A 21,166-nucleotide genomic window follows, 5' to 3' on the forward strand; every position below is an offset into this window, starting at 1 on the left:
AATAGAGGAGAATAATCACTTTTAGTCATCTGGCAATACTGCTGTTAATACAGCCCGGTATGCTGTTAGACTTCTTCACACCCAGGGCACACTTGTTGCTCATATTTAGCTTATTGTCCACTGTAAGCCCCAGGTCCTTTTCTGCAGTGCTGCTACTTAGCCAGTTGGTCCCCAGCCTGTAGCAGTGCATGAGGTTCTTCCGTCTTACTTGCAGGACTTCGCATTGGTCCTTGGTGAACCTCATGAGGTTTCTTTTGGCCCAATCCTCCAGCTTGTCTAGGTCACTCTGAATTCTAGCCCTATGCTCCAGCATATCAGCTAGCCCCAGCGAGGTGTCATCCGTCACATATTCCAGATCATTAATTAAGATGTTGAAGAAAACTGTCCCCAGGACTAACTCCCGCGGCACTCCACTGCTGGCTACCAGCTAGACATCAAGCCATTGATCACTACCCATTGAACCTGATGATCCAGCCAGCTTTCTGTTCACCTTACAGTCCATTCATCCAACCCAAACTTCCTTTGCTTGCTTGCAAGAATGCTATGGGAGACCTATCAAAAATTTAGCTAAAGTCAAGGTATATCATGTCGCCTGCTTTCCCCACATCCACAGAGCCAGTCATCTGGCAAATCGGCTTGATCAGGCATGACTTGTCCTTGGTGAAGGGCAGTTAGAAAGAAGATGGAGATAAACTCTGTAGCTGAAGGGGACAGGATTGGGAGAAATGGTCTCAAACTGAAACAAAGGAAATTAAAATTGGAGATTAAGAAGAATTTCTTCACTATGAAAGTGGTCAGGTGTTAGAACTGGCTACCTAGAGAGGTGGTGGAATCGCCTTTCTTGGAAATTTTCAAGACAGATCCTTGACTAGCTTCGTTCAATCCTGCCTTGAGCAGGATGATCTCCAGAGACCCCTCCCAACCCTACTTTTCTGTGGCTTTATAAGCTGGTATCTGGAACCTAGTAGTGGGACTCAGTAGTCGCATCTACACAAGATGCTTACTGCACCATAGCTTGTTACTACTGCACAGTAGTATCGCCAGGCATGAACAGTGATCAAGTGCTGCTGCACAGTAGTAACAAGCTGCTGTGCTGTAAGTGTCACCAGGCAACCGTGCAGGGACACTACTGTGTAGTCACACTGGACACAGCACAGTCATTTAGTACTTGGCCATGCAAGTACTAATTAACTGTGCAGTAACAGCTACAGTCAGCTTCTTGTGTAGATGTGACCAGTGAATACTTATTTCCGGGACTCGCTGCACTTTTGAAGACTTAGGTGTTGTTCTCATTTACACACAGTAAAGTTAACGTTCATCTGCTGACTTCTTTTTCTTCACCATATTACTTGCACAATAACTGTTTGTAAACAGTAGACCACATAGTCTGTACCACTTGTTCTCAACCTTTTTAGACTCGAGGCATCCCTCAGAACATGCCAGCTTTTAGCTTCAGCTTTCTTGACTACAGAAAAATAATACAGCAGTTCTTTTGTTACAAAGAACTTGGACCACAACAGGTCAGAATGACTTTGATATTGTGGATTCCTTTTTGAAATCTCTAAGTTTATCTTGTGAATTTTGGGTAGGTGTTTGCACACCTAATAGTGCTAATATTGCACCTCAAAGTGCCATGACACACTGGTTGAGAATCACTGGTATGTACTGATGGCAGTGTCTCTGGAGTATAGAATTTCTTCCTCCCCACCTCCCTCAATTTCCACATTTTTTAGTTCTTTTATCCTGCTCTCTCTGGAGTGGGGACTCTTTCTACGTGTTTGAACAGTGTCTAACACACCTTGTACATGGTTGCAATAGATGCCAGTATTAGTGAGCCAAAACACCAGGCCTTCCTTGGCTTTATGGGAAAGACTTGTATTTTCTTCCTCGTATCTTCAGTAGATGTTTTCTCCTTATGAAGACTTACAGAAACAAAACATGATCCTAGATCTATGGTTTCTTAATCCTGGTACATTAAATCTGCCACCTGTGCTCAGAGAGGGGTGTTTGTATACATCTAATCTGTTGCGAGTGTTTGGAAGAGGCGGAGAGAGAAGGGAAGAGGAGGGAAAATAGTGGAAGCAGTGATGCCCGAGGCTCTAAGAAATGTGTTTTCTCTGGTTGCCAGTTTTAAAATGGTGAGGGGTCTTTTTGTTTTTTCAAATAGATTTTCATATATTTGTCTCTCTAGATTCTCTACCAGACCGTGACGGGAATGAAGAAAGACTTATCTGGTGTTCAGGAGGTAAAGAGGATATCACCGCTGTTTTATGCAAGATGAGGCACTTTTTTTTCAAGGAACCATTAGATGGTTGTTACAGGCAGAGCCATCTGGCCAGGCCTACATTTAGGGTGGGGAAAATTGATTTCCCATTGCAGAAAACTTACTTAATATGACGCATGGCATTATCACTAGTACTGTTGCATTTAATGTGACTTGTGTTGTAACTGTTGTGCCTAGAGCAGGGGTGTCCAATTCCATCAGGCTTTGAGGGCAGGATGAGGGTCACTGGACTAATCTACAGCCTGAACTGGAACTGACCTTCCTGTGCAGTGCCTGCAGCAGGTAGTACAAGGGTAGGTCTGAGGCATTGCACACAGTGCATGTCCTGTGCTAATGTGTACACAGCAAGCCCTGGGGCTGGCCCATGCTGCATGCTACACACAAGGATGCACTGACTGTGCGCACTACATATAGGCATGGGGTGCATACTGCACATGGCGCCTCACCAGACCATCCCTGCACACTGATTCTGGTGCAGCCCAATCCATGTCAGCCCCATAACCATCACGCCTCCTGAAACATGTCCCTTTGCCTGCACGCAGGACATGCGATGCAAGGTCCAGCCCACGTGCTTCATGGGGCTGGTGCCAGCATGTGCAGTCTGTCTAAAAAAAAAAACAGGCCAAACCATATAACTCCATGAGCCAAATCCAGCCTACAGGCTACATGTTTGACACCCTTGGACCTAGAGTAACTATGCAGAATAGAGAGAGGAGGTTAGCCATGTTCATCTGAAGACAGGCAGAAAGTGGTACAAATGTACTCTCTAGACTAGACTAGACTAAATCGGACATGTAAGCTTCCCTAAGCAAGCGCTCACTTTTGTTGTGAGCAGGAGCATAGCATCTGGTGAAGTGAGTTCTTTCTCACAAAATCTAACTAAACCAGTGATGCATAAGTTCATAAGATACATCTCTACCTTGTCTTATGCAGAGTAAGACTTACTATTATCTAATGCAAGTGTTGAACTACAGTGCTTCAGAACACAGTGGATAAAAAGTATGCATAAGTAATATTTCAGGAGATGCAGATATCCCACTGCTGGAAATGTCATCCAGGACTTTTCAGCTTGTGGAAGCCGTACACAAATACAACCCTGGAAACCTTGACTAAAGTACAAATATAACCATGTGAAGGGACTAGGTTATAAAATGATCTCCAGTAAAATCTTTAAAACATCAAATAAAAACAAGTCTTTCTTAGACTACAAGGGAAAAATACTTAAAATATTTAGGAGGGAGTTGATAATAGTGCAACTGCAATAACACAGAAGTATTTTTTTATCATTGTTATTATATGCTGTACCTTTTGTGTTAAATTTGGATTTTTTTTCTCATTTTTTCTATTCCAGGACCCAGAAGTGCATTACAGTAAAAGCCGTGTTACCTGGCATTTTACTAACTGGTGTTTCTCTTGACCAGAATTTCTGGCCAGCTGAACGTTGGTGGGAGGGGGGAGTTTGCACACAGCAGCTGCCACCACCGCCACCCACCACTCTGCGCTGCCTCCGCTCTGTGTGTGGCTGCTGCCACCACCACCACCCCCCGCTCCACATGCAGCTGGTAACCCCCATGCCTCATGTAACTGGCATTTTTAGATTGCCAGTATCCCCCATTTCCCACTTACGGTGGAAAACAGGGCTTTTACTGTATTTTAAGTAACAAAGATGCATATAAGCTGAAGGCTTGTTTTCTTAGCAGTTATGCCACTTAGTGTTACATCTACTTTTTTTATCTGATACTGAATTATAACAAGCAAGAAAATCCATGTGTGTATTCTGTAGGTTCCTGCACTCCTTGAAAAAGAAGTAGAGAAGGAAGCAAACTCAGATTCAGAAGACAGTGTCAGTTCAGAGGATTCTGGTTCAGGCTGCAAAGAAGAGGGAGAGCTCCATCCCAAAGATCAACCCACTGAATCTGGCCTCGATAAAAAGGTCAGCTAGCCTGGAACTCTGTGCTGTCTCCTTTCTGTTCAAATGATGATGCCTGTTTCTTTTTCTTCTGTGGGGGTGGGATTTCTACTGCATAGTGGGAACAGCGAAACATATAATTTATTATTTTAAGTATTTTGATTATGGAAAAAGAGCAGGGAGTGAATTTCCATAACCAAGTTGGTTGTTCCCTTTTGCTACTTACGATGTTTGTACAGAGTGCTATTTAATGTACACATTCCTACCCATGCCAAAAGCTAGAATAAATTAAAGTTTGGGCAGGGAACTCCAAGGGAGGTTGGGAACAGTATCCAAAACATTCAGAGCACAAGGCAGTTCTTCAGTTTCTCCAGTTCCTCTTTTAAGCTAGAAAGAGGGTGAAGTGCCATGTTCCACTCAGTTTGTTGAGAGACATATTTTAGATCCTCTGTTTTTAAGAATTGCATTTATCATGAATTCCTGGCTTGAAAAACTTTTGAAGTTTTGAAATGTCAACCCCGATTTGAATTGTATGGCTCATGCTCATCTCCAGCAATCAGGTGTTTTAATGTTCTAATATGGTATTTGAAAACTAGAACCAAAGGTGTTTAACCATAACCTTTTGTAACACTAACCTAACAGATGTTGTCTGCCGGCTTGTAATCACCCAGAAACATTATGTTTAATGAAGCATTTGTCATTTTTCATAGGAAAGGAAAAAGATGGTTAAAGAAGCCCAAAGAGAGAAAAGGAAAAACAAAATCCCAAAGTATGTGAAGAAGCGGAAAGAAAAGACAGCAAAAATGAAGAAAGGCAAATAAATCGGCTTTGAGTTTTAGTAGCAAGGTGGAAATTACAGCTGATTGGTCTCCTTCAGTTTTTTATATTTTTACTTTGTGTTGATATAAACTCTGAATTGACCTTGATTGTGGGTTTTTGATGGGATGCAGTGTGTACTGCAGAATGGATTGAGTACTCCTATGTATATGAAAAGCCTTTACCATAATGTGGTAGCTCTTCTTCCACTTCATGAACTGTGCAGAAGAGGGAAATTCTTTATGGTATTAACCCAATACAAAAGAAGAGAAATATGCAATTTTGTATGTTTCTCTTTCAAGCAGAGGAAAATCTAAATAGTAGTATGGATATCCAGTTTTATGCCATTGACATCATGATCTGCATTTTTCATTCTTGTAGGGCCTGAAGATTGTAGGGCCTGAAGATGGGTCCACAAATCCTTATTCAGATGCCTGCATAAGAGTCTGATCCCAGTAAACTTCAGTGGCAAAACTGCCACTAACTACTATGGATTTTACTCTGAATAGCCTCTTTTTCCTGCCTCCCACCCCTACCTCCCAAGGTACTAAGTGCTATGAATGATAAGCATCTCTGAAAAACCAAGTTGCATATTTAGGTCTCTAGATATGAGGTACCTGGCATTAGGCACCTCTGAAGTTTAAAAATTTTGATACAATTTTTAAGTACTTCAGTGAGAAATTCTCTACCAACTAAGACTCGTTTCATATGGTTGATGTCAGCTGACTGCCAGCTGCTGAGAAGTGCCATCTCTTCTTAAGCTTCTAAGAATTCTTCGGTGTCAATAGTTAACCCACTGCAGCTGTCTTTAGAAGACTCAGCAAGCACTGAGTGGTACAATTTTGACATCCAAATGTTCCCTATTTCAGTGAAAATATCTTTACTGAGGTTACAACTTAAACAGTGGCTTCTTTGTTGCTGTGGCTTTGCACCATCCACCTATGAAAACAAAACATTGTTATATTGTTGCTAAAATAATATTTCAAAATACAAGCATAATGCTTTGTTACCAGTATCCTTTTAAAAAGAGATTTTAATCAGGTTCTAAAGCCCAGTTAACATGATGCTTAAGCAGATGCAGTACAAAGCTTATTTAATTAAAAGTTGCTTTCATTCTCCCCTCTGGCTAAATGAATAGCACAAATATAAGCATTTGGTTCAAACAACTGTGCTGCATTATATTTTAAGCTTGTAAATGATGCTACATTTTCATTAAAAGGCATGTGTCATGTGCCACACACGGGTATGCTGCAAGCTGGCCACATCTGATGCAGAGTCTAGGTCTACAGAGTCCTCGCTACCCACAGTTCCTATTCTTCATTGACCCAGATAAGCAAGGCCTGAAACTTAGTCTGTTCGATTTGCTGTGCTTCCATCTCCTGCAAACCAAGCTATGTAAAGGGGTTTCATGCGAGGCACCATTTCCCCCTGAGAATTTAGGCTAAAATTTTGAATGGCTTCCAAGAGGAGTAAATATAAGTGATGTCTACACTTATACTATCTAGAGTAACTGCTTGGGATATTACCCCAGGGATTCAAGACGTGAGCCAACAGCTAACCATCTAGACTTGTGGGATTGGGGGGCATTCCCTTATGGGCATATTGTTTTGATATAGTTGAAGATAGTAGGTTTTTAAAATTCCTTACTGGTGTACTCGGGTGTGCCATATGCTTTGTTGAGGGAAAGTTGGGTGCTGGATTTAATAAATCTGACCTGACTTGGCTTGGGAATTTATAGGACACTCCAGTTCTAGATGAGTTAAGCCAGGTCATAGTCCATCTTGCTCAAGTACATGAAAAACAACACAGAACATGGTTGGGTTGTCTTGCTCTTTACTTTCTGCCATTTGGCATTAAAGCTAAGATAGAAGTGTGTTACAAAAGTAGAGGCTTTGGTGGCTTGAATAGGGTGAAATAGGATCATGCTTAAGCACCTGAAGCCAATTGAACTAGAGGTGGAATAAAATCTGGTCCTTTGCCTTACTGGTGGGTGTCTTGTAAATTCAGTTGTCATATAAAGACAGGTTTGGGCTGGGCGTCAGTGCATGGCTTCTCTTGTACGTTAGATACAGGCTCTGTTTGTTTAACTGTTGCACAGACACACTGGAAGGTAGAGGTGTGCAGATGACTTCTCCCTGGCAAAGCCAGTAAAACCAGCTTTGCATGTAAGGATATGCCGATGTGAAGGTTTCTACTATGCTGAAGTGATATTTAGATGAGACGATGCAAAACTAGCTCTGACTGGCCTCTATTGTACTGCTGCATGCTTGCTGCTGGCAGTAGTCATTCATTCAAAAGCCACACCTAGAATATTCCAAAAAAGAACTGACCCCTAATGTTTTAAGAAACCATAGTCTGTCCTGTAATCTATCAACAACAGCTGATGGTGAGGGCAAAGGATTAAAGGAGACCTCTCAGTAGCCCATTTGCAGGTACAGATATTTCCACAGCAGGAGAAAAGTGAGCATGCAGTCATGTGTCTGCAAAAGTGGTGCTTGCGATCCATTGGGGGTGTGGTATGAAACATGACACACAGACCAACTGGCTCTTCCAGCCCTGCCACCTCCTGCTCTGTAGAGCCTAACCACCCCCCAATTCATCTGCAGAGAAGATTTAACAATGCCAGAGGGAGAGGGAAAGCATGCCAAGGCCTTTCCACCCTATCGCCTAACTGCCCAGTTTCACTCCCCATTACTTGGACAGGGAGCAGAATGAGGTATTGGGCCCTTAATTCAGATGCAACAGTGATAGGGAGAAATAAAGCACTAGATCACCATTTTGATGATTATTCAAAGAGATGATGATTTTATATATTGTGGCTTCTCTCACATATTAGATGCAGACTGGGTTTATTTAACTGTTGCACAGGCTAAAATGATTATATATAATAATCTTGAAATGGGAATTGCATGCTTCCTAGAAAATTTGTTTCTTCTGTAAAAAGAAAAAAAATATATGTATAGCATACTCCCTCTGAGAGCTGAATTTTCCATCTTTAAAGCAGCATTTGATTCCATAGAGAAAAGAAAGTCCTCTAGTCTTAGCAGCTAGTTTTAATTTCTTAGCATGACTTTTTTTTTTAACTTGTGATCATTTTTACTTCCTCTAGGGGGAGGCACAAGTTCTTGATTGTAATATGCTGGAAACAATATATATGGGCTGCATTTGGGGAAGTTTTTTACCTGCAAAGGTTTTTATTTTTTAGTTGTATCCCTTTGAAAATCCAGAGATTAGTTCTGTTGTCTTAAAGAAAGTGAAACACTTTATTTATTCCGTGGGACTTTGGTGTGAGGACTGCATATTCAGATCCAGTATAATTAAGAGTGAATTCAGGCTCGGTTTTGACATGTACTTCAAACATGCCAAAGCTGGGGTGCTTGAGTCTTGTTAAACTGGTTTAGACTAGTATAAAAAGAACAAGCTCTTTTCAAAAGATGAATATGAGTCCAGCCTTTGATTTTGACTAATTTCAACACCCTGAAGTGTGCAGATTTCAGATATAAAGTCTTCTCAGGTCTCTGTTAGTGAATGAAAAGTGGTAATAAGGTTTGAAATTGCAAATGTGTAGATAATTTATTAAGTGTGTGTATGTGCTTACTCACTCTCATTGTATGATCAAACAGAGAGACTTTGTGTCCATATGACAGCTCTCAGAGCAAAAGAATCCAATGCTAGGATTTTGGGGGCACAGTCCACAAATTGCAACTTCCTGTGCAAGAAACTAGCAAATAATTCCTGTGCCATGATCTTGAGTAATGCACATGGCTCCCATGCTACACAATGTCCTGCAACCCCCCAGTATTTGACTGTTGCTTATTTCTTCCCTCATCTGCTCCTTGCAGAGCTGGTTTTGTGATGCTTTTTTTTTTTTTCCCCATAAAGAGGCATTTAAAATTTAAACAATAAAAACATGTTTAAGTTTACTTCAGGGAAAATTTTACCCAACATGTGCAAGACCTAAAGTAACATCTTTTGTGTACGTTATAAACACTGTGACATCTGTTTTAAAAAAGAAAAAGCCAGTGTTTTATCCCTGTCTGAGCTAAACTTTTCTTTCTCAAGCCCTGCTGTTGTGTGGCACATTGCACAGTGCTTGGCTGCTTGCTTTCCCTTGTCTGTGGACATGCCTGTACTCAAGCATCAGCAGATTCCAATCTTGCAAATATTTGTGTATATGAGTAAGCTGGACTAAAATGGGGTCCCTCACATGCATAAACTTACTTGCTTTCAGAAGTAAGAGCAAGATCAGGACTAAAATTGCTGTAAACGCATGACAGCTTTCATAGCTCTGTCACAGCGATGCTTCCATTTCAAATGATAGAGCAGTCCCACAGTGTAATGTAAATGAAGTGCCATTGTGGGCTTGGCAGATAGCTGTTGCTTTTGTTGCCCTAGTGCTGCTGAAACTTGGGGGTATTACTCAGTGCTTTGTCATAAACTTGTGTATATGCAATCAGCACAGGCTTATCTCTGCCTTCCCTTGCCTGCTTCATCCCATACAGCCATGTTCTTCTGGGCCTACTGAGGGCTAGTTCTACACGAGGGAGGAACGAAGGAGGCATGTAGACTAATTTCAGGGCAGTTTCAATTTGATCAGGATACCACTCCATGTGGGGGGGGGATGCAGATAAGATGGCTGGTTTTGAAGTTATTTCTGTCTTTTGTGGCAAACGGCTGTACAGCATGGAGCAAATAATTGCAATGTGAAACAGGTATGGTACAAAAGAGAGACTTAATTCAAGGGAGTTGGCATCCTCAATTCCCATTGCTGCTAATAGGTGTAGAAGGGAGGACTGGGCATAATGCATTGGTGCAGAAGAGACTCTGGTATGTTCAAAGCCTGCTAAGAGACTTAGATTGATGGGACCTGTGTGGTCGACTCCCCTGGACTTCTTTAAAAACTACGGTTTTAATTGGGTTTGAAGGAGGGGTAATTCTGTGGAGAGAGTTGCAGACTCTTCCAGTTTTTTCACTGAACAGCCTGCCTCTGAGATGAGAGGAAAAAATGACTGGCAAAGTAGAAGATACCACCTTTTAAACCTGTATTTTCTGTAAATGTAATGGGCCACATGGCTTGGTGCTTTTGCTTAATGTTTAATCAGTGAACAGAAAAGTAGAAAGGAAATGGAACTGCAGTCAGCCTGAAAATGAACCAAACTGACTTGTAATTAACATCTACAACTTTTTTGACTAAATTATTTTATTTTTATAAGGTTGTAGAAGAATTTTGAATGCATTCCTTCACTGATTTTTCCTTATATTAAAACTGGGGGGCAGTAAAACTCTTTGGGATGTGGTCACTATTAGAATAGACAGTGCATGTGCTCAACCAGGGGTAGCCAGCCTGCAGTATGCATGGCATAAGTGGCATGGGCAACCTCTGCATGTGCCACATGGCAGATCAGGGAAGGGACCTGCAGCATGGTGGCAGGTAGGCCAGGAAGCAAAAGGCAGAACAGGAGATCAGGCAGGGAGCAGAAACAGCGGCAGACCAGGCAAGGAAAGGGGATCTAAGTGGCATGCAGGGCTAATTTATGGGATGCCTGACAAAAATGTTGACCTGTGCTGTGACAGACCACCAGCCTTATTGTTGGTTATCCAAGAACACCTGTTGGTAATGGCACTGGTTGCATACATGGAAAACAGATCATCGCTATATGAAAATATGAAGAGTGCAATCATTTAGGAACTAGCTCTGTATGATGTGCCAGTTCTGTACCTGAACAGGCCATCAACCACCATTAGACCAGCTATTGACCTGTTATGTGTATCCTGCAGCTGTTGACCTGTTATGTATACCACTAAGAGAACATTGCTCAAAAGATATGAGCAGCAGTCAATATGGTATTTGCTTTGAGACGCACTTGTTTTGAAATATAATAAGGAGCGGCTTGAGATGCTGCTGTGGAACAACGGCAGTTAGGTGGGGCTCTTTGAACCAGTGGGAAAACCTGAGGTACTAGAACAGCAGAAACAGAAAGTGGTGGGGGAATCTTCTAAAAAAACAGAAGAAAATTGTTGCTGATATCTGTGAAGAGGTGGAAACTCTCATAGGTTCTCAGACTTGTAGTTGCGTATTTAGAAGAGGTGAGGGAGACCATGGGAGGATTCCCCTCCCCCGACACACACACACACACACACACACACACACACACACACACACACACACACACACACACACACACACACACACACACACACACACACACACACACACACACACACACACACACACACACACACACACACACACACACACACCCCCCCCTCTCCCCCATGGCAGCCATGCACTATACTGAGGGCTTGCGTGTCTTTTGAGCTGTAAGAGGCTGGCACAACTTAGACTTATGCTTCAAGCTTCTGCTACCATAGTTGTGTCAGTCCAGGCTGTAAAGAGGTGCATCCCTGCATGATGCAGGTGCATCAGCCAGAACCTCTGCTGTAGTGCTAAAACAGTGGTTCTCAATCTCTTTAGACTCAAGGCATCCCTCACTAGACTCAAGATCCTTCCATAACTTTTGTTTAGTTATTACTGTGCTTACCTCCTTGCAGAGGGGGCAGGTGGAGCAAGCCTGAGCCTGTGTTTATTCTGTCTTACCTCCCCACATCTGATTTATCTTCTCATATCTTGATCGCTCTTCAAAGGCTCTTGTTGCACCCTGGTCGAGAATCACTGTTGTATAAGCACGGTTTTGCTGATATGACTTCTTTCACTGTGGGAGTGTTTGTGCTATGCATCCCAACAAAGTTTTAGTAATAAGAGTAGTGTGCACTTTAGGTACACATTGACCATCCGGCATCCCAGCATTTCCTTGGTGCTAAAGCACACCAAGTGTCAATGGGCTTGAAGTTAAACCGTGCACTGCATTGGACAGGCAACCTGTGCCAAATGGCAAATATGACCGTTGTACTAAGGTGCTTTCCAGATGCAATCAGAAGTATCGCAGCACTTTGTGAAAGAGCAGATGGAAATACATTGGGTCCTTGCATTAAATCACTGGGTCCTTGGTTTAATACTGCTTAGCTTTAAAAATAATACAAGCTTGGTGTTCTTGGAAAGAAGGCCTGAACTGGAGCAGCTGGCTTCTTGCTACTTACTGTTTATTGCCTGTCTTCCAGCAACACTCAATGGATTCAAGTGGGGCCCAGCCCTGTTGGCCTTTTGCAGTGTTACAGACTTACACACTTGAAAGGAAGTCTGGTCACTGGAAGGCGGAACAAGGTACCAGCTGGGCTAGCCCATTATTATACAAATTATGTGTATGCTCAGTTGAATTCCAGCCACTAGCAGTTGGTAGCATTCTAGAGGCATGATACTACCTGCAGGGTGGCTACAAAGAGGATGGAGCTAGACCATTCTCAATGGTGGCAGATGACAGAACAAGGAGCAATGATCTCAAGCTGCAGCAAGGGCAGTTTAGGTTAGACTAGGACAGTTTAGGTAGGGAAAACGGTCTCACTAGGAGGGTAGTAAATCACTGGAACAGGTTACCCAGAGATGTAGGATCTCCATTCTTGGAGGTTTTAAGACCCAACTAGACAAAGCTTTGGCTGGGATGATCTAACTGAGGATGGTTCTGCTTTGAGTAGGGGGTTGGACTAGATGACTTCCTGTGGTCCCTTTCAACCCTGGTTTTTCTGATTCTAGGATGCAAATCTGAAGGAGAGGTTCAGGGGCAAATAATGTAGTGACTGGGTCTCCAGGTCTTGTCAAGGAGTTTCAAACAGGCAGCATGAGGGAAAGTGCTGAGATGTTTGAAGGACAGAAACCAACAGCAGTAAGGCTGCAGTCCTCATGATATTGTAGTTTGGGAGATTCTTTCATGACCCGACCCTCCCCCCCACACACACACCCTGCCACACACAAGCTACAATGAAACCCTTCTCAAGGCTACAGGCCAAACCCTGTCAAAGTTGCACCCCATGCAACTCTACTGGAGTCAACAACTGTCTGTTCTGCAGCTCTTGCCATGTGCAATCATATGAAGATCCATACAATTTCTGATAGAAGTCATGTATGTTCTGCACTGTGATAGCACACTCTGGGATGTAGTCACTGCTACCTGACTAATGCTGGATAGCCAAAGTCAGTAGAGTTGCACAGGTGTAACTATAGGTGGAATGTGGTATAGCCTCAGTAAGAGGTTCCAGTGTGGTATGAGAGTTTTGGTGGGGCTAAGAACAGTTTCTGGCTCTTCAGTCTCCATTCAGAAGGTTACTTTCCCATATAGGCAGCTCCTTGGGATAATTGCATGCTTTTTAGAACCACCCATGAGCAATTACTTACCTAAGCCCTGCCCCAAACTGACATCCCTGCAAAGGCCAATAAAGCAGCAGCAAGTGTTCAGACCATTCCAAGAAAAGCCAAGAACTGCATAAATAAAAAAATAATAATAATGCAATGGCTCATTCTTCCTTTTTAAATCTTCTCAATAGGAAGAACTTTTGTGCATTTTTGAGTTGCTCCAGCAAATGGTTTCTAAAGTCAGCAAAGGTATTTTATGCCTAGGCTAAAGAGGCTGTTTATTGTTTCTCTTCCCCCAATCATGAATATTGCTCCCTTTAGGGATCAATCCCATGAGATACTGAGTGTACTCCTTTTGGGAGTGGAGGCCAGCAAATACCTCTCGTTATAAGGCTCGGTATCTCTTTTGGAGTGTCAATTGGAGATGCTTCCCTCTGCCTCATTGGGTCCATCCCTTTCAGCACCTGAAGAGTGTAATGTTCATTGCTTACCTCCTGAGGAAAATAAACTTGCACTTGTTTTACTTATAACAAAAAAAAAAACTGCTTGTGACTTTATTGAATTAGGTCCTTTGTGTGGGAGGAATTCAAAAGTCATCAAATTCTTTATGTGATAGGTAAGCAGAGAAGTTGGAGCCAGATCACAGGAACTGCATCTTGTGTAAAGTCCTGTCTGGGCTAGCAGGCATACCAGCCCAAGACAGAAGAATTACGTGGTTTTTTTTCCTGTTTTGCTTTGTATGGGAACAATACTACAGAAAATGACTTGCTAAACAAACAGTGAAAAATTGAATGACTTGCAAGGAGGTGAAAAAAGTAATTGGAGGAGTTAGCAGGGAGAGATTTCTGCAACTTAATTTAGATGATGGGAGGTCAGATGCTTTCCAATTGCAAACACAACTGCCTCGGCTTGCGCACTTTTGAGGTGTAACCCTTTCATGTGCACAGCTGCATGCTGGATTCCCACAGTTAGGAATGATGGTTAGAGCATTTGAATCTTATATTGTAGCCTGAGTTTATTTACATAGTATTTATTAAATAACCCAGACTTGGGTGTGATGTGTGCTCCTAGAGAAGCTGCCCTCTAGATCTCTGCGATTATAGCAAGCTGTCAGTTTCTCCCAGACAGGTACAAGCAAGTCCATAAAAAATCATTTTGGTAAAGTGAAACCAAGCTGGAGCATCAGTTCTTTCCTCTGCTTTCACACACAGGCCTAAGAATTGAAGTGTTTCCTTCATTTTCAAAGGTACTAGACTTCCTTTTGGCCCAAAATAGGCACTTTGCTTACATTACAAAAGGATGTTTCCACACTTTGATTGCTGTCATGGCTGTGTCTCAGCAGTGGCTCTCTTAAAGTTTTACAAGTAAGGCACAAATTTCTCTGAACCTTTAAAATCAAATTTTTAAAAAATGCTGTGGCATTTTTTTGTTCCTGTGCATTCCTGACCCAAACTTCATTGAAGCCAATGGAAGTCATCTCTTGAGTTCAGTGGGCACTTAAACCCTGTGAGGTGTTGGACTGGAATCTAAAACCTCCTCTCAGGTAGCACTTCTGTCATCTGTTCTCATCAGTGCCCTTCCTTCCTTTCTCGGGGTTCCTCTTCCTGCTCATCTCTGTGACTTGGAAACCACTCTATCCACTTACAAAGCTCAGTCAGTAAAAATTGCCTGGTCCATTTTTCTGTGCTTGAAATGCTTTTGTACATTTGTGCATATTTGAGTAGAAAAAAAAGATGCAGACCTCAGGCTCCTGACACGTGTCCAGTGTGGTTCTGGTGTGATTGTGGGTCGCTTCCTTTAGCAGCCAAAGCGGTTAATGTTGAGTGATGTGAGGTGACATGCTCCACCCTGTTTACAGTCTCTTGAACATAATTTTATCTGTCTCTTGGGAGCAAAGGTGCATGGGACGCTGCATGGTTGTCTCAGAGCATTATACACCTTTCTAACTAAATGCTGTGCAGGTGTCCTAGGGAAAACTGGGTATCGCTAAAATGTGCTAGTGCAAAGCCAATAATTCTGCATATGAGATTTTAAGCTGGAGTGTAAGGTCAGCCTCCTGACTTCTCTGCTTGCACACAACACACTAAGCTTGCACTGTATTTAAGAGGGATGTGAAAATTCCTACGTCCACTCCAGTGAAGCTCTTTGAATGTATAAGACACAATGCACAAAGTTGTGTCACCTATGTAATTCCCAATCTCCATTCCATGGTTCCTGTGTGCTCAGCAGCTTTTCTAAGTGCAGCAATAGCCAATGCAGTGCTCCAGGCACGGGCGTCACCCAAGCTACCTTAATTGCTGAAACCAAAGCTTTGGCTTGTAAGTTATTGTCCTGACTTTGCTAGCTAAGCTGGCTCTGCAGCCTTAGCTATTTTGGATGTCTTTAAATGGGGTATTCAGATGTATGGCACATGATGACTGCTTAGTGTAGCCTTCGTTATCATTTACAGAGAGAAAGTAAATTGGCTGAAGAAAGATTTTTATATTGGTTGACTGGCTGGGCTTTTTTCTTTTCATCAGAGATCAACAGAAGACAGAACCTCAAATTCAAAATCCCCTTAATCTCAGAAGTAGTTGACTTTAAAAAAAACCCCACCCACTCACAGTGTTTTTTGCTTTGGTGGTGTTGTCATTATAAAATGGCAAGGACTCAGAGCAAGGTCACTTTCTTCTGAAACCAAAACAAGGAGCTTTACAATAAGAAAACAATATCTTTCCTAAAGCCTTTCCTTTAGTCCACACTTGCAGCCATTCTCCATCTATCACAAGTGGTACCTTAACTATGGTTAATATTATTTTCCTATTTGCTTTGATCAGTTCTAATGAACATGCTTGTAAGAGAAAATAAAGATTATCCTCTGAACTTCTGCCTCCACACAACACAATTTATTCATGGAGAGCCTCACAAGGATAGGAGCAAGGGTATATTCACCCATAAGGGTGAAAAAGCAGATTGTAAATGACCCTAGTAACCCTTAAATAAATATCAACTTTTTTTTTTCTTTCAGCTACATGGTGTGGGAAATATCAGTAAGAGAAAAATTCAAACAGAACGGGGGAGAGTCTTGGCACAACTGTGGGAATAGCCACAAAAAAGAGATGCACGGTTAGTTGCAAAACATTATCAGTGACGTGCTTGGCATCCATGATTCACACCAGTGAGATAATTTCTATTTTTAAATGTTGTGATGGAGCTATTTCTTAATTATCTCGACACAAAGCTTTTTCAGGGGGAGTGGACACACTGAAAAGGCTCTGTATTTCAACACTCAAAACTAGCAACAGAATAAAATCCTGATCCTCTAGACACAGGAGTAGCTGTGCTGCGGTCACTGAGTCACATGCTTGAAATCAAGCACGTGTTGACAGGATCAGGGTGTACTGGAGCAGGAGAAAAATCTGTTTTTTCACTGCATTTTTGCCAAGCAAATTTCCTATATAGAGTGTGTTTCTGACCTTCTTAAAGCTCATGTACTTCCACTGAAATAAGTCTCCTCCAGTTACTGTCTTCCAGATACAGAGCAGTCACTGACTCTTCTAAACCTAGTGAAAAAATCTGCATTCCTTCTGCAGACAAGCAACCATATCTCACCTACTGCTCCATGCTAATGGTGACAGAATTCTGCTTTCTGGCTGCCCTTCAGTTAAGGAGCAAATAGCAAACTCTAAGGTTTAAAACCAGACATCTTTGCATTTTTCCTTACAAGAGCAAAAATGAAGCATTATGACTTTCAGAGAAGTGGGCAACTCATAAAGACCAAAAAGAAAAAATATCAGTGAGGGAGTTAAAAACACATCAGGGTAAACAAGAATGAAGAAGAGGTGATGAGTAAAGTTGCAACCCCAGAATTCAATCCACAGTTTGATGGAGAAACCAGAAATACAGGAAGCTCCATTCCAACTACTCCTGCATTGGCAACGTGTAGAGGGTGCACATGGGTGCCCATGCACCCCGAGATTGGTGGTGCACACTCCCAAAAGAAGCACTGCCAGCAGTTGCCACTCACCACCTCCCTCCTGCCACCAACACAGCTTGCAGTGTCTGTAGGTGGTAGCTGACAACCAGTTGGGTAGCTGTGAAAAGGCCTCTTGGAGCCATTTGAGAATGCATGTGGGTTTGATGTAAGTTTGGCTTTTTGGGTGCATCCAAATGAGCACGGTATATGGCACTGCAAACATGTTTACAGTGCCACATACTGCACAGTCCTGTGTTCTCTGCACTGCGAGGGCACACTGCCAGACCATGCACTGCTCCATTTTTTTTTTTCCCTGTGGTTTTTTTGACCTCTGGATATTGAGGGGTCAAAAATAAATGTAGAAAAAAACCCAAAGCAGCACATGCTTAGGCAGCAGCACTAAAAAGTGGAGCTGGGCTACTGAGAGCTGTGCTGCAGCTGCTGGCCAGGATCACCATCACTGAGGCTCCGAGAGGCCCCCAGGGCCCCAGGTAAGGCTCCCCTATGCCACCCATGGCAATTTGTGTGCTAAAGTGTGCATGGCACAGACATTCCCTGGGAACAAGAAGCAGCAGCGCAAAGTGTACTTGTCCCCAGGGAACCAAACATCTACACTCATGTGAATGTGCCCTTTGGCACCGTGGTTAGCACAGAGTAAAAAGGCCTGAAGCAAAGCTAAATAGTAAGTTATGGGGGTACATGAATGACGCGTGCCCTCAGAAGCTGGGGGGGCACAGCAAGCGGTGGCAGGGGCATGGTGGCAGTGAGCTCCTGCATGCGGGAGTGCAAGGTGGAAGTGCAGGTGGTGGTGGTGAGTGCCGACTGGTTGTCAGCTACCACCTACAGACACTGCCGGCTGTGTTGGTGGCAGGGGGGAGGTGGCAAGTGGCAACTGCTGGCAGTGCTTCTTTTGGGAGTGTGCACCGCCAATCTCGGGGTGCATGGGCACCCATGTGCACCCTCTACACGTTGCCAATGTGGCAGTTGAAACCAGTAGTAGTAAGGGAAAACCTTGGACTAGAAGAGGAAGAACATTTTGTCAGAGCTGTCCTTTGGGGGTGGGGGTGGGAATCGGGGCAACCGCCCCAGGCCCCACACTTTGGGGTGTCCTGCGGACAGTGCCATACATGTCACGTCCCCCCACTCCATGCTCCGGCCACTCACCGCCCTGCCCTCCTCCTACTCCGCACTCCAGGCTCTCGCCACTGCCCCGCACAGGCCCCACATACCCCTAAGTTCAGCTCTGCATTTTGTGGACTGGATTCTCTTACTAGAGGAAACAGATGAAGGGAAAGTAAAAGAAAAAGATGACAAGGTCTTTCCTTGGTCAAATGTGTCATCTTGTGAGCCAAAATTCAAATTGTATGAAGCATCCTCACCAGAATGTCTCCCTCCCACCAACACAAGCTGGACCTCTTGTGTTTGAGACATAGACATTAGTTAAGGTCTTGGATGGGAGAGGGGAGCTGTTCTTTATAACACCCCATACAAATATGAATGAGGCCTCTGAGGGAATCTATTGTACACTGCTTTGGTACTCAGTGTGAGGTCTTTAGTGCCAGTTACGACCCTGGTTAGTTCTTAAAATCATTTGCTGTCAAGGGCAGGGACTTTTGGGGGGTCTTTTGTTGCTTCTGCAATAGAGATGAATTAACACTCAAGTCATGAGAACCAGCCTTAGTTTTTGCTATAGAGGATTGATTCTCATCACTAGCAGCAATTTCAAACCCAGAATTCAATCCACAGGTTTGGTGAAGAAACCAGAGATACAAGAAAGAAACCCTGAGAAGCAGGATTCAGGCAGCTGTGGTGCAGCCTGCTGGAACTAGCTGAAAATGCATGTACATTTGATGCAAGCTTACTTATTTGACAACATGGTTAGTACTGAATGGCGTAGTTAGTAATCTGAAATGTGTAAATCCAATGGACTTGTTCCTGATTATCACTCCTAACATCTCACCCAGTGCAATTACTGAAACCGTGAGATCCATTAGAGAAAGACCTCTAGTGATATATAAATGAAGAAAAGCAGTTGCCATGAGAAAGAGTCCACATGATAAACTATAAATGAGTTTAGGATCTTGTTCCATATTAGTATTCAGCTTCACAGTTAACACCTCTGCACATATCTCAGAACAAGAGTTATTTAAGCTGAAGAAGACTGAGGGTTATCAAGCACTGTCATCCTCACTGTGTCATATTCTTCTTATGAAAGATCCTTCCCCCCATACCAGCTAATACAGGGATCTTCTCTTTTGACTGAATCAAAGGAATGCACAGATCTATGACTGTCAGAATCCAAGGAAAACCTTCTGTACACATTAGCAGGGTCTGTTGTAGCCACAGTCAACTATTTTCACCTTAATGGGTTTTATTAACAGAAGTACCACTTGCAAATCAAGGGCAGTGATTCTGCCACTCTATTCAGCACTACTGAGGCCTCACTTGAAGTACTGTGTCCAGCTTTGGGCCACACTTCAGAAAGGATGTGGATGCTAGGGAAGCATGAGTGACTGGTTCCTCCTGAATCGGGGGGGGGGGGGGGGGGGGGGGGGGGACACCTGCAGAAGCTGCCGAAACTGTCAAGGGGGGGCACCAGCATCAGTGTCGGCCACTGGGAGGGCACATACACCCCCATGCACCCTCTACCAATCGCCTATGCTGGGAAGTATGGCTTATGAGGAAAGGCTGAAAGAACTAGGGTTATTTAGTCTGCAGAAGAAAAGCACCTGCCACCACCACTTTTCACCACTTCGGCACATGGGGAATGTCCACAGCTGTAGGTTGCCAACCCCTGCCCTAAATAGTTCAAATGCTGATGGGCAGTTTGTCAGTGATGTCATCATCATTGCTGCCAAGGTGCAGCAGAAATCTTTGCTGCCTGCACTCACTGTCACTGCTGATCCCCAACTCCTCTGCAGTGAGAGGCACAGATACAGCAGGCTCTGCAGCAGAGGGCAGTTCTGTGGAGGGGATGGGCAGCACAGCGCAGTGCCATGCCACTGATCCCCCGTGTGAAATCAGACCTCTGTGGCCCAGATCTGGCCTGCAGGCCATAGGTTGCCAACCCCTTCTCTATAGGGTCACATCAATGATTGCTGCTGGGCCCCACATCAGCAACCCCTGTCATGGAAACTTACAAACATGGACTTTGGATACCAAAGTGGATTGTTTTGCCACCAGTGTCGACAAGTATTCATAATTCTGTACTGGGGAAGACACTGGCTAGTTCTAACACATGCCTTTAATTTGAAAGGGTAGTGTTTGAGAAACCTGCTCCCTCTCCCATTAATTCTCTAAACCCTACAGAAAATGAAACAGTGAAAGGCACCCTGGTTCCATGCCGTTTCAATGTAGACTCATGAGCTGTGGTTTTCAGACCTCCTGTATCAGGAAAAGCATCTCTTACTCTTACCTGTTTTCCTCTTTCATAGTAAATAAATAGGCCATGAGCTAGATCTACCTACAGCAGAGCAAAACTGGGCTTTTTGCCTTTTATTTGGGGCTGGGGCACAGGAACTTCTGCAAGAGACACTGGAGAGGTGCTACAGAATCAGAGGACCATATGGGGCTTTGTTAGGTCTTTTCTTACTTTAAAAAGAATCATAATTTGAAGGGGGCTCCATCTTTTCACTCGCTAACATTTTCCTTCCTATGAGGTTTACCTCACTAAGAACAAAGAATGGGCAAAGAGGTTTCAGATCAATCCTCCTCCAGACAGCCAACGACTACAGAACTACCACCGCTATTAGCATTAATGAGACAGAGGGGAGATTGTGCATTCCAGCAGGAAACTCCTACTCCCTGTGCTATCTAGCCAGACCCTGTCCAGGAGGCTCTGTGAAATTTCAGCAGCCAGTTTATCTGTACATTGCTGAATCTAAGTTCACAACAGCAACTGGAATGAGAAACAATGGGACTCCTCCATTATTCATCATTTCAGACTATTTATTATTA

At 43.3% G+C, this 21,166-nt stretch overlaps 1 protein-coding gene across 2 annotated transcripts in view; it reads left to right on the top strand.

The window, feature by feature from the left end:
- The window catches only part of RIOK1 (RIO kinase 1), a 28,476-nt gene extending 17,199 nt beyond the window's left edge, over window positions 1-11,277 (top strand). For both annotated transcript variants that reach the window (XM_090039164.1, XM_090039165.1), the window contains exons 15-17: window positions 2,192-2,245; window positions 4,068-4,217; window positions 4,904-11,277. In XM_090039164.1, the coding sequence (XP_089895290.1) occupies window positions 2,192-2,245; window positions 4,068-4,217; window positions 4,904-5,014 (315 nt within the window). In that variant the 3' untranslated portion in view covers window positions 5,015-11,277. The remainder of the gene's footprint in view (window positions 1-2,191; window positions 2,246-4,067; window positions 4,218-4,903) is intronic.
- The last annotated feature ends 9,889 nt before the right edge of the window (window positions 11,278-21,166 follow it).

This window comes from Crocodylus siamensis, chromosome 3 (assembly GCF_052110815.1).
Source record: "Crocodylus siamensis isolate JL-2025a chromosome 3, ASM5211081v1, whole genome shotgun sequence".
NCBI classification, from domain to species: domain Eukaryota; kingdom Metazoa; phylum Chordata; order Crocodylia; family Crocodylidae; genus Crocodylus; species Crocodylus siamensis.